The sequence below is a fragment of the Geotrypetes seraphini genome, chromosome 13 (genome assembly GCF_902459505.1).
Source record: "Geotrypetes seraphini chromosome 13, aGeoSer1.1, whole genome shotgun sequence".
Classification (NCBI taxonomy): domain Eukaryota; kingdom Metazoa; phylum Chordata; class Amphibia; order Gymnophiona; family Dermophiidae; genus Geotrypetes; species Geotrypetes seraphini.
The window spans coordinates 78,333,930-78,348,324 of NC_047096.1; the positions used below are offsets into that span (position 1 = coordinate 78,333,930).

Below are 14,395 nucleotides of genomic sequence, written 5' to 3' on the forward strand. Positions count from 1 at the left end.
AGGGATTTCTAGGGTGTGTTGTTTAAAAATAAAAATTCCTTGCAAGTTTGGATATAGGTCTGGTCTACTGAAGGGTCTTGTACAGATGGAAAATCTTTGGCAAAAAAAGCAAACAAGTTGCTAGGAATTATTAGAAAAGGGATGATAAACAAGACTAAGAATATTATAATGCTTCTGTATCGCTCCATGGTGTGACCTCACCTTGAGTATTAGATTCAATTCTGGTCACCTTATCTCAAAAAAGATATAGTAGAATTAGAAAAGGATCAAAGAACGACCAAGATGACAAAGGGGATGGAACTCCTCTTGTATGAGGAAAGACAAAATGGTTAGGGCTCTTTAGCTTGGAAAAGAGTTGGCTGAGGAGACATTTAATTTAAGTCTACAAAATCCTGAGTGGTATAGAACAGGTACAAGTGGATTGATTTTTGAAAACTACAAAGATAGGGGACACTCTGAGGGAAATACTTTTTCACTCAGAGAATAGTTAAGCTCTGGAATGCATTGCAAGAGGATGTGGTAAGAGCAATTAATGTAGTTGGTTAAAAAAAAAGGTTTGGACAAGTTCCTGGATGAAAAGTCCATAGTCTGCTATTGAGACAGACATGGGTGAAGCCACTACTTGCTCTGGTAGGTAGCATGGAATGTTGCTATTTGGGTTTTTGCCAGGTACTTGTGACCTGGATTGGCCACTGTTGGAAAAAGGATATTGGGCTAGATGGATCAATAGTCTGACCCAGTAAGGCTATTCTTATGTTCTTATATGATCACAATATAAAGCTATCTTTAAAAAATATTTATTTCTTTTGACAGAAATAAATTACAGATTATAGATCTGATTAGTTACAGTGCACTAATAATTCCTGAATGTTATAATAACTGGGTAATTCCTAAAACCAAATTATTCACAAAATACTAGCAAAATTATGTACCCCACACCAATTAGCCAGCTTATCCTTTTGCTTGTCAAAGAAACATCTATAGCTATCACAAAACCATAGGAGCAATCCTAGCTCATTTTGTGTGTTGAGTACATGTGTCTTCAGATGAGTTCAGTCTTATCATGGATCCAGCTGGTTAGACAGCAAGCCAAGACTTCTGTAGCAAAATGAATACTTTCTCCACTCAGTAAGAAATGTCAGGCTTCTCTGGTATATGAGGGTCAGAGGCACAACCATAAATTTCTTCTTGTCACCATAGCACTTATATCACTTTTGCAGTTTCTTCTCAGTTACTGCATGAGCAGACTGTCTTCCTGATATTGCAGAGTCCAGTATTTCAGACAGTTACAAATCCACTAATTCCTATAAGAACATAAGAATAGCCATACTCGGTTAGATCAATGGTCCATCAAGCCCAGTATCCTGTTACTGCAGTGGTCAATCCAGGTCACAAGTACATGGCAGGAACCCAAACAGTAGCAACATTCCATACTACCGATCCAGGGCATGTAGTGGCTTCCACCATTTCTTCCTCTAGGAGTTTGTGCAAACCTTTTTTAAACCCAGCTATATTAACTGCTGCTACCACATCCTCTGGCAACAAGTTCCAGAGTTTTAACTATTCTTTGAGTGAAAAAATATTTCCTCATATTGGTTTTAAAAAGTATTTCCCTAGTATCTTGTTTGCTTTTTTGTTTGCCACTGCTTTGTGTTACTTTGAGGCTCAGGGTTCATTCCCCTGGAAGCCTGCTCGCCTTCTGATATATTAGTCTCACACACAGGCTGTGGGGCTCCTATGTGAATCCCTTTGGGTTTCAGGGAGCTGGTTGTATTTATTTTATTCTCTCTCTGTTGTGCCGCAAGGATTTATGGGGGGTTGAAGCTTCAGTTAGTTTCAGTCTGACTGGCAGCCCGAAGATTTCCAGGTCTGGACTGTCCAACAAGGGTTTGAGGCAGAATATTTTCTCCACTTCAGTCAGGCAGAAGCAAAGTTGACACAGGCAGGCACCAGCATTAACACTATGAGTACAGCCCATTATTCTGGCTCTGTAAAAGTTGAATTTAAGGGTTTCTGGGGCCATAGGGTCCCCCACCTCCAAAACCCCTTTTCCTGAGTATTTTAACTTTCAGGAAAGCCCCCACGGGCCATTTTTGGCACAATTTTTCTGGAACGTCCATCTTGGATTTTAAACAATTTTTTTCTCCTAAAGCCTCCATCTAAAAAGACCCTCGATTTGGCTCAGAATCGACTGGGATGGAATCCTCAGGCTGTTCTACTCCTATATCATACCAGTTTTGAGCTGGATGGTCAACTGAGGAGTGTCTGTGTACTGTGTGCCATGGCGCATGCAAGGGAGGGGTGGGAGACTTGTGCTTAACCTCTCTTGAGTCCTTTAGGGCTGAGGAACTACAGGGAAGGCGAGTGGTAGGAAGAAAATCCCTCCCAGAGTCCTCAACTAGTGAAGGCACAAAATGCAAATGTGTGAACACTGGGGAGCTCAAGAGAAGCCATTCTGAGGTCAGAATTTATGAATCTTCTGACGAGTGATGGATGAATAGATTGAAGAGTGTCGGGGATAGTGAGGATCCTTGTGGCACACGGCAGGGGTTGTACCAGAATTCTGATTTTTCTTTGTTTGTTTTTACCTTGTAGTGTCTGGATTGTAAGAATCCTTGGAACCATGTGTGTACTCTGCCTGTGATTCCTCTTGTCTCCAATATTTGTAGTAGTATGTTATCCAGAACACTGCAGCTAAGCTGATTTTTGCTAAACGCAAATATGACCACGTCTCCCCTCTTCTTACCAATCTTCACTGGCTCCCAGTACTTTCCAGAATTCATTTCAAATGCTCCTGCCTGGCTTTCAATATCATTCACGGTATCCTTCCGCCCCTAATCCCTCTATCCTTCCTCGCCCCGACACCAACTACCACCAGATCTGCCCACAGACATAAACTATCCTTCCCCTCTCTACACGGCATCCTCCACGCAGGTAAACTGGGTAGATCCCTCCTCTCCAAAATCACCGGCCTCTAGGACTCCCTCCAACTATTCCGAAAACAACTGAAAACCTGGCTTTTCTCTAGCATATAATAATCTCTTCTCCTGATTACATCCCCTCTTTTTATGCTTTGTAAACTCTTTCTCTTCTCTCTTCCCATATTTTTTAAACTCTGTAAACCGTGTCGAGCTCCACTTCAGTGGAGAAGATGCGGTATATAAACCTAAGGCTTAGTTTAGTTTAGTTTATCAAACCAGATCAAATGCTGCGGTGAGGTCTAGTTGTATGATTAGCATTTTTTTTTGCCTTTGCTTAAGTGTTGTCGGGCTGTGTCCAGGAGAGAGCCTAGAAGTGTGTGTGTGCTGTAGTTGGTCCTGAAGCCTGATTGGGAAGGGTGGAGTATGTTGTGGAGGTCTAAGTAGTCTGTGAGAAGTTTTGCCACTAGGCCTTCCATAAGCTTGATGTATAAAGGTATTGAGGCTATGGGTTTGTTCCTTTTGGGCCTTTCAAGATAGGGGTGAGGATGATTTCATTGAGATCCTCAGGGTGAAGGCCTTCAGTGAGCAGGAACTGTACCCACTGCATGAGGTGGGTGTGGAATTTCAAGCTTGAGGTTCTTAACAGGTATGGGGGCAGTAGTTGAGGTTGCATGGCTGTATTTATTTTATAGTTTATTTATGTCGGACCATTGTATTTATCCCAGGACAAGCAGGCAGCATATTCTTGACTGATGGGTGACGGCACCGACGGAGCCCCGGTACGGACAATTTTAGAGTGATTGCACTCTAAGAACTTAGAAAGTTCTAGCTAGGCCGCACCACGCGTGCGCGAGTGCCTTCCCGCCCGACGAAGGCGCGCGGTCCCCAGTTTCTTAGTTTCCGCGGAGCTAAGAAGACGTGTGTTTTCCAACGGCTGTTGGATATCCTTTTTCGCCTTCCTGCTCGTGTATTTTTCCTCGTGAAACTCTTCACATTTTCTTTTTTATTCTTTTCTTGATTAAATAAAAAAAAAAAAAAGTCTATTTTTTTCGACTTTTTTCGGTCGGCCCCAGCGGGGCCTGTTGGCACCATCGAAGCCTCGGGCTTCGATTTTGCTACTGCCGTTTCTACCTTCATGCCCCCTTCACCGGGTTTTAAAAAGTGTCAGCAGTGTGCACGCCCTATTTCTTTATCCGACCCACCCAAGTGGTGCCTTCAGTGCTTGTGTTCTGGACCATAGGGCTGCGACGTGCACCCGCTGTAGTTCTCTTCAAAAGAGAACTTTGAAGAATCGCCAGATTCAGCAGCAGCTTCTTTTCGGTGCCGCTATGGAAGTTCCACCGGCTTCGACCCCAGCATCGGCAACTTCCTCCAAGTCGGCACCGGCGGTTTCGACACCGCAAGATACATCTTCGGTGTTGCACCCCACAGGTAAGCTGGCTAAGAAGCCATCCCCTACAGTTCTCGGCCCGCCAGTCGAACATGCAGTGAGCCAAGTCCTGCAGACTGCGCGCCGGCCCCGCAAACGCTCCGCTCCCATAGAAGTGACTGCCTCTTCATCGGCATCGACTTCACCTGAGCGTCGAGCGGCACCACAGGTACCGAGTAAGAAAAAAGCGGTACCGGTGCCATCGGGACCGTCTCTGGATGAGCGCATAGCATCCATCCTCCAGGTCCAGCTTAAGGAGCAATTACAACACCTGCTCCTGGCTCTGCTAACTCCGACCCTTTCAGTGTCGGTACCTACTGAGCCTACGGTACCGATCGTCGACCAGCCTATTTTGTCGGCATCGACGTTATCGACACCGCTTAAATCTGCCTCTTCGATGTCTATGCCTATTTTGTCAGCAGAGCCAAAGTCTCTTCGTCGAGCTGTTCACTCAGTCTCTGATCCGGTACCGCTCTCTGACACCTGTACCGCGTTACAGTCACCAGGTACGGTGTCGATGCGTTCCGGCAAATCGGTACGTAAAACCAGGCATACCGAATCCTCTACTCCTCTATCTCAGGGCCGTCTTCCATCGGTACATGACCCTGATTTATGGGATGATTCCGAGGATCCCCTCGGTACCGAGGAGGATTTTTCATCGGATGAGGCTGACCCATCGGTGCAGGATCCTGCTAGTAAGCCAGAGCACTCTTCCTTCACTAAATTTCTTAGGGAGATGCCAGATACACTTTCTCTCCCATTAGAGTCTGATTCTAAAAAGTCCAAGGCATTCCTGGATGCCAACCAACCTCCCAAAGAATTTTTGAAATTACCCCTTCATGATATCTTAAGGGAAACCTTTTACAAAAATCTGGAGACTCCTCTTACCATCCCAGGAGCTCCAAGGAAATTAGAATCACTTTATAAAGTTATTCCTATTCCAGGGTTTGACAAACCTCAGCTTCCACACGAATCTTTGCTGGTGAAGTCAACCCTGAAAAAATCTGCAGGTTCAAGTGTGTATGCTTCTGTCCCTCCTGGCAGAGAGGGCAAGGCTATGGACAAATTTGGTAAACGACTTTACCAGAATGCTATGTTGGCCAACCGTTCAGGTAACTATGCATTCCACTTCTCGTTTTACCTGAAACATCTTATACAGCAGATGGCCACTTTTCAGAAATATATTCCAGACTGCAAACTTTCTGCTTTTCAGCACTGCACTGCCAATCTCTTGCAGCTCAGGAAGTTTATGATCCGTTCCATCTATGACACATTTGAACTGACATCCCGAGCTACTGCAACATCTGTCGCTATGAGACGATTAGCATGGCTTCGCGTCTCAGAACTTGATGTTAACCACCAGGACCGCCTTGCCAATGCTCCCTGCCTGGGTGATGAGCTGTTTGGAGAATCTCTGGATACCACCACCCAGAAACTTTCGGCTCATGAGATGAGGTGGGATACCTTATTGAAAAACAAAAAGAAACCCCCTCCTACTCGTCCTTTTAGGCAGCAGACGTCGTATCAGCGCCGTTTCTCTGCTCGGCCAATTCAGCCTCATCCTCCTCAGCCTTGGAGACAGCGGCAACAACAGCACCAACAGGCTCGCCAACAACAGCCGCCTGCAATAAAACCTGTTGCTCAGCCTAAACCAACTCAGCCCTTTTGACACTCTTCTCCAGGGCATTGCCAGTCTTCCTCCCTCATATCCTCTTCCACAGCCTATCGGAGGCCGCCTCCAAATTTTTCTGGCTCGATGGGGGGGGGGGGTAATCACCACCGATCAATGGGTGCTCTCTATCGTCGCTCACGGCTACTCCCTCAATTTTCAGACTCCTCTGCCGTTAGGCCTGCCAAAAGAGTCTGCTTCCAACAAGTCTCAATCCCTCCTTCTCTCTCAAGAGGTTCAATCCCTCCTTCTTCTCAATGTCATCGAAGAAGTTCCTCCAGATCAGCGAGGTCAGGGATTTTACTCCAGGTACTTTCTAGTTCCCAAAAAGACCGGAGACCTCAGACCTATCTTAGATCTCAGAGATCTCAACAAATGTTTGGTCAAGGAGAAGTTCAAAATGCTCTCTCTTGCCACTCTCTACCCTCTTCTCACTCAGGGCGACTGGCTATGCTCCCTCGATCTCAAAGAGGCCTACACACATATTCCTATCCATCTGACGTCCAGACAATATCTGCGCTTTCTCAACAATCAAAATCATTATCAGTACAAGGTGCTACCCTTCGGTCTAGCCTCCTCTCCCAGGGTATTCACCAAGTGTCTGATTGTGGTAGCAGCTTATCTCCGCTCTCACAATTTTCAAGTCTTCCCTTATCTGGACGAGTGGCTGATCAAGGCTCATTCTCCTCAGGCGGTTCTGCTCGCCACCAACCAGACCATTCACTTCCTTCAACTGTTGGGTTTCGAAATCAATCTACCCAAGTCGCACCTCATTCCAACCCAGCGACTTCAATTCATTGGCGCCATTCTGGACACTGTTCTCATGAGGGCGTTTCTTCCATCCAACCGCCTTCAGACCATCCTTCATCTCTGTCGGCAGGTGTTTCAACAGATTATCATTTCTTCAAATCACATGATGGTGCTCTTGGGGCACATGGCTTCGACAGTGCATGTCACCCCCTTTGCACGTCTCCACCTGCGCACTCCTCAATGGACCCTAGCAACCCAGTGGTCACAAGCTCACAACACATATCTGTGACATCGTCTCTTCGACAGTCGCTTCTTTGGTGGTTGACATCTTCAAATCTATCCAGAGGTCTACTGTTCCATCTACCTCCTCATCATCTAGTCATCACCACAGATGCATCCCCCTATGCCTGGGGAGCTCATTTGAACGAATTCCAAACTCAGGGTTTTTGGACTGCCCAGGAAAAGAAGCATCACATCAATTTCCTGGAACTCTGAGCGATGTTTTATGCCCTCAAGGCATTTCAACATCTTCTCTTTCCTCAAGTACTACTCCTTTGCACAGACAATCAAGTTGCAATGTACTATATAAACAAACAGGGAGGGACGGGCTCTCGCCTGTTGTGTCAGGAAGCCCAACGGATTTGGTCTTGGGCGACAGCTCGCCATTTATTCCTGAAAGCGGTCTACATTCAAGGGGAGCAGAATTCTTTAGCAGACAATCTCAGCAGAATTCTCCAACCTCATGAATGGACTCTCGACCCCTTGACTCTCCAGTCCATTTTCACTCAATGGGGCACCCCTCAAGTGGACCTTTTTGCAGCCTCTCACAATCATCAACTGCCCATGTTTTGCTCCAGACTCTACTCCCCTCACCGTCTGGCACCTGTTGCATTTCTCCTGGATTGGACCAATCTCTTCCTATATGCATTTCCTCCTCTACCGCTCATGCTGCAGACATTGTTCAAGCTCAAGAGGGAACAAGCCACCATGATTCTCATCGCTCCAAGCAACACTGGTTCTCCCTTCTACTTCAACTCAGTTCCAGGGAGCCCATGCTTCTTCCACTGTTTCCTTCTCTGCTTACTCAGCATCAACAGTCCCTACTGCATCCCAACTTACAGTCTCTACACCTGACAGCTTGGTATCTCTCGGGCTAACTTCAGCTCATTCACTCCTTTCTCAGCCTGTCTGTTCTATCATTGATGCTTCCAGGAAACCGGCCACCCTTCACTGTTATCAACAGAAATGGTCTCGGTTTTCTTCCTGGTGCCACTTACATCACCATAATCCCACGTCTCTAGCAGTGGGACTGGTGTTGGACTATCTTCTTTCCTTGTCTGACTCTGGTCTCAAATCTACTTCTATTAGAGTTCATCTCAGTGCCATTGCTGCCTTTCATGAGCCAATTCATGGAAAACCCCTCTCTGCTCATCCTTTGGTTTCCAGGTTCATGAGGGGTCTTTTCAACGTGAAACCACCTCTCAAAGCCCCTCCTGTTGTCTTGGATCTTAATGTGGTTCTTTCCGCTTTAATGAAGCCTCCTTTTGAACCTTTGGCCACAGCACATTTCAAATTTCTCACTTGGAAAGTGGTCTTCCTTATTGCTCTCACCTCTGCCAGGAGAGTCAGTGAGTTACATGCACTAGTGGCCGATCCACCTTTCACTGTTTTTCACCATGATAAGGTGGTTCTATGTACACACCCAAAGTTTCTCCCTAAGGTTGTGTCTGACTTTCACCTTAATCAGTCCATTGTCCTACCTGTTTTTTTCTCGAAGCCTCATTCTCATCCAGGTGAACAGGCTTAGCACATGGGCGAAGGGGGTAGGAAGGAGAAAGGTGCAGGAGACAATATGTAGGCAAAATAACTTTATGGGGAGAGATTTTGTGTGTGTGTGATTTTATATGGAGGGAAATAACATTATCTGGGGGAGAGAGGATTTCAGATGTGTGGGGGTGGAGAAAACCGTGTAACAGCCTCCTAGGGTTAGTGCTGACATTATGCTGCCCTCTGTGTAAAAAGATTGCTTACCCCTTGTCTAGGAGGATAAAACAACTTGGATAGAGAGGTACACAATACAGGTAGGATATATCCTCAGCCATGGGGACAAGAGTAAGTGGACACATACTGGGTGAGATAATTGGTCTTTCTGTGCCCTTTTCTTTTATGCTTACAATGTGAATAAATGAAGAGAGAATGTATATGTTGGAAAGATAACAGGCAACAGAGCAAATACCTCAGTAGGAGTTGTTTAAAGTTTTTCGGAACAATTTTATAAAGTCGGTGTGATATTCATAACAAAATGTTTACACTGTATTTCCCTAGTAGTTTGCTTTTGTTATTTAAGTCAACATCCTTTCTGATTTAGTTTTAAGGGAAGAAAATCTAGTGCCTTTATCCACAGTACAAGCTTTTCTATCTCTGGAGAAAGCAAGGAGCCTAGCCTAATACTTAAGCCCCCAAAGAGAAATAGAGGAGAAATGTGGGCTTATTTGTTAGTTGCTTATCCTGCTTTTATTCACTTTGTTTTATTTACTGTATTTTTCGCTCCATAAGATGCACCTGACCAGAATACACGCAAAATATAAGTGCCATTAAAAAATAGATGGAAAAAAAACAAAACAGGCAGACCTGTTGGTAACACAGTTCCCGACAGGTCTGCAGCAGTCAGGTTTTAGGACAGTAAAAAACCCGATTGAAAATAACCAAGCAATTGTTAGTAAATCAATCGCTTGGCTATTTTGCATGGGGTTTTACTAATTTGCATGGGTGGATCAGAGAGGAGAGGAGATTGATCGGGCAACAGTTTAGTGAATCGGGTCGGGGAACAATTGCAAAACCAGTAAAACTGATTTTGTGGTCATCTAACACAGGATCGGTAGGTTTAGTGAATCTAGCCCTAAGTACTTTTGTCAAAAGTCTTATTTGCTCTTTGTACTTTTGTCAAAAATCTGAACAACCAAATTGTTCTGTGTTTTGCCTTTGCAGGCTTTTATAACCCTAGTCTCTGGAGCCTGAGATTTTGGTCTGATGAAACAATGTTAATCTTGTGGGCAGGTAGAGAAATGAACATTTCTTTTTTTTGTGATTTTTGAGCTCAGTGAATTTTGTTGTTTTCTAGGTGAAACATTCAACTAATCAGATTGTGATGAACTGTGCTGACATTGATATCATCACTGCATCTTATGCCCCAGAGGGAGACGATGGTAAGAGTTTGGGCCTTTTATGTGCCTGCCACCTCGCTACAGAGGTTTCCCAGAGCATTGCCATTTTACAGATCTATTAATGGGTTGTTGGGTTTTGAGGTGTTCGAGGGTAGATATCCTCTCTCCGATGTCTTAGAATTTTTCATGTATAAATGTATTAGTTTATTATAAGAACACAAAGGGGCCCTTTTACTGTTAAGCAACTAGCACAGGTTTTACTACACAGTAAAAATCCATGCTAATATCTGCTGTGCTGCTAAACAAGCCAGCGCAGTAAAACAAAACAACAAAAATGTGTTACCTAACACAGGAGTGGGCATGATTGGGGCAGAGCAGAGATCATTACTGCGTGTTAGCTGTCAGGACGGCTGATAGCACAGCTGCATTTAACAACCTCCTCAGGAGGATGCGATAAATGCAGATGCGCTACCAGCAGACTATGGCTGCTGTTAAAATGGGTGTTGGTTGCAGTTCCCCTTCCCCAAGCTTCAATCTTTCCCAGGGCATACCTGGGGTTGGTAGTGGTGAGTAGTCCTGGGCAAAAGCGATGTTCCTCCACTTTCGCCTTGGACTGCACTGGGTTCCAAAATGGCTCTATAAAGTGTATGTTCAGGAAGAGGGAGAGAACTGTAACAGCAGCTGCGATAAGTACTGTTAGTAGTATGGCTGCAATTACTACCTCCTCTTGAGGTGTTGGTAAGTATAGTTGTGAAAGCAAGTGAGCAGTAATGACCCACTTGCTAGCTGTTGTAAGAGGCCAGTCCTTTTAAGGAAAAATGATCCTTAGCGGTACTACTGAGAGATTACTGCTAGGCATCACAGGTGCCTTTTTGGATCCTTGTATTCTTGGACAGTAATAGAGAGGCATTGCTCTTGCCTGGGACAAGTGGATCACCACTGCTTACCTGTGAAGGAGTTGCTTTTTGGGGGGTAGGATTTGTCAGGGAGAATTGGATTAGAGGTGGGGGTTTTTCACAAGGGCAGGGGTTGTGGTGGGATCTGACTTAGGGTAGCGGTGAGGTTGGACATGCTGGGAGGATGTCGAGGACCGGAAATATGAGGAAATGTTGGGAATCAAACATGCCAGGGGGATGTGAATGGTTGGGGAATGTCTTGGGTGTGTGTTCCAGATAGTTCAGGTGCTCTCACTGTGCTCGTATGAAAATCTGTCCTGTGCAATCATTGCAGAGCATGCTTCCTGCATTTACCTCACTTTGCACTTGAGTTAGTTTTTTTGCTATTAATGTTTGGTAATGTATTTATTTTATCATTATTATTGAAGTTAATAAGAATTTGAAGAGTAGAGTCCCAGACATCTTTTCATGCACTTTCACAGCAAATTCTCTGTACTCCATAAGGAATTATTACTCTGGATGTTCTTTCCTTAAGTGTGGTAAGGTTTTGCACATCACTAAGTTGTGAAATTCTAAGCGGTTTACAATAAGAGAACCAGTACATTAACTGGGATATTAGATTAATAGAGGTATGACATTACAAAGATAGAGAGTTATAATTAGATGAAAAGAAAGATGGAGAGTAGAAATTGGGTGAGAGTTATTAAATTCAGGTTGTTGGGTTAACCTCTTCTTTGAATGATCCATGTCTTGAATAAATTAGTTTTTAGCTGATGCCTGAATGTTAAATAGGGGTCTATATGAGTGCTTTGTTGGGAGACATCCTTCCAGATTGGCACTGCTTGGTAAGCCATTAATTTCTCAGTGTATCTGTCTCTTTTCTTAGCAACAGCAGCAGATGAATCCAGAGATCAATGGGATAGCACACATCTACCAGCAGACGGAGATAGAGAAACTGATTAACAGGTGGTCCTATTGGCTGGCATTCCTCCTGTATTTTCAGTATGCTCTTCTCCCAGCAGGTGATGGTCGCTATTCAACTAGCTCCTGAATTCTGGCTGTGACTGGAAAATTATTTTCTCCTGTTGAGGTTTCTCTTCAGTGAGATGGCAATTTTATTTCTCCTGTTGAGGTTTCTCTTCAGTGAGTCAGGGGTGTCCGGCTGAACGGTGCCGGCTTTAGGGGTTACACCTGGGCCCCTGATTGTGCAGGTGCCGGTTTATAGCAGCATGCATGAGATGGGACATGTTTTTTCCAGTGCTGTGGGAAGCACCGCACCATTCTAGTTATTCCCCGAGTCTGATTTTCTTTCTATGCAGGCCGCAGCAGGGTAAATTTTGCGGGGTTTGAATCTGACTATGTTTCTAGGAGCGTTGATGCAGCGGCCATGGGTTGGCGAGAATCGGGTGCGCTCCAGCGATGGCGGGAGAGCTGCAGTGTTCTGGTAGTTTATTTCCAGCTGACTTTGGTCAGGGTTTGCTGTGGCTTCTCTCCTTTCCGGTTCAGACAAGTTGTTCGTGTTTCACCAGCTTTGGGACAAGTTTGGGCAGATTTATATGTCTATGTCTGTGTTCCTGCTGTATTCACTTGATGGAAGCTGCTAGTTTAATCGGACTCTGGGGTTAGCATCATGGGAATTACTAGAGAGACTCTGACCTGTGCTAGGTCACCCAGTCTCGGTTTGTCTCCGGACTGGATTGAAATACGGCAAATCAAGGCACAGTGAGATCAGCAGTAAGATAGTGCCCTGTTTTTCACATGGGTATCTCATTGTCTCTCTTGGGGTCCCTGAAGATTGAGCCTTTGTCTGTTGGTAACTGTCCTTCTTATTTGGGCCTCTGTGCTGCGCTGCATGTGTCTCATAGTGGCATAGGATATATATGCCTAAAGGTAGTACAAACAGTTTCCAAGTTCGAGCTGTCTCTATGGGCAAAATGACACTTCACATCTTCCTGCGGCCAGGACTCTCTTTCTCTATTTCTGAGGGGGCCTGGACTTCTTATTTCCATGCTTATCACGCTGGTTTCTCCTGTCTCCATTTTCTCATGGCACATGTTATACAGACTCCCCCGACCAGACAGGTAGGGCTGTGCAGCTCCTTCGAACCAGGAGCCAGTTACCTCTTCTGTCAAACCCGCAGAAGAGCACGCGCTATGTGGCTGTTAGCCTCATCCTTGAAGCTCTCAGCGATGTGAGCTTTGTCTGATACCTTTTAGGGTGATGTTGTTTTCCACAGGGCGGTAAATGCAGCATCTTGATTGAGTCTAGTACGTATTCACTTTAAAGGACATACGTATTTCGCTCCCGTTGCATGGAGTTAGTACTGTTTTCATGGTTCCAGTATACTCCTCTTTACATTGCGAAACTTGATTTTTCCTAGGACAGTTTCTTTCTTTTTACAGATCCTACAGTTCTCATCCTGCCATTCCCTGACCTTCTGCACTTCATTCTGAGGGGATCTTGACTTCTTCCAATGACTCTTCAGGCTTTCTCATGAGGGGGAAGATGCTATAATATCAGGTCAGGGGCTGTGAACATTTTCAGGATGCTTGCAACTTTGCATCCTCCTCAAGTTTTCGGTTCGTTCTTGGAGTCTCTATGTTTTGTGTTTCCTTAAGTATTAACTGGTCCTCAGGGCAGTTCTTGTAGTTCTTCAGGAACTAAGGGACGTTGTTCCACTTACTCCATGGTGCCCAAGACGGGGGCATTGGGCAGGCTGGATCCCATTCTGCTGAATTAGTTTCTCAGGGTTACACATTTCTGCAGTAAAACTGGGAGAATATTTACATTTTCACTATGGACTCAGAATCGGCACTAGGTTTGCTTGCCTCTTTTGGAGCAGCGCTTTCGGTTTTGGCACATGCCATTTTGCCTACCCAAGGCTTCATGAACATTTTAGAAAATGTGGGCAGTGGTACCGTTTTGGCGCTACCAGGCGATTCACCTACTTTTTTCATGACTGACTGCTTGATTCGGATGTCTTCCAGTCAGGCCATTTGACCGACAAGAAAAGGGTGGGTTTTTTTCCTCAGTTCTTTAGATGTGAATCTTCAAATTTGCATAGCGCTCTTTTCTCCTGTACTATTTATAGGTATATTGGGGAGATGTTTTTATTCATATAGGAGAGAATGTGTTTCTTCCCAGAGACTAGGGTGATGGATCACAGTCTCAGGTTTGCATTCTTCTTCGGTCACCATGACCAAGAGTATGGGATTCTGTACAGGTTCTAGGATCCATGTTGCTGACTCCACTGGGATCTATGGCTTGCTTTCCCATTATAACACTACACCAGTCGCTTTTGTTCTGGTGGTTCCCGGTATCTCAGGGCTCCAATTATTTGGTAGGTTCCTCAAGCATCGCTTTGTATGATTTGGTGGCTCAGCGAGATTTCTCATTTCAAAGGCATGCCTCGGTCTTTGCTGAACTAGCTCATGGTCACCAAACATCCCGGGCTGTCGGGTTGGGGGGCTTGGTGCCTTCCATCCTCAGCTCTATGAGTCTGGTCTTAAGGCGACTCAGTACTTGTTTATTCTTCTACTCTGGAGCATAGTCAGGCTACCTTTCTG

General features: G+C 45.0%; 1 protein-coding gene across 2 annotated transcripts in view; it reads left to right on the forward strand.

Annotated features, from left to right (window-relative positions):
* The window catches only part of NPEPPS (aminopeptidase puromycin sensitive), a 186,920-nt gene that overhangs the window by 10,055 nt on the left and 162,470 nt on the right, over window positions 1–14,395 (forward strand). For both annotated transcript variants that reach the window (XM_033918253.1, XM_033918254.1), the window contains exon 2: window positions 9,891–9,975. In XM_033918253.1, coding sequence (XP_033774144.1) covers window positions 9,891–9,975 — 85 coding nt within the window. The remainder of the gene's footprint in view (window positions 1–9,890; window positions 9,976–14,395) is intronic.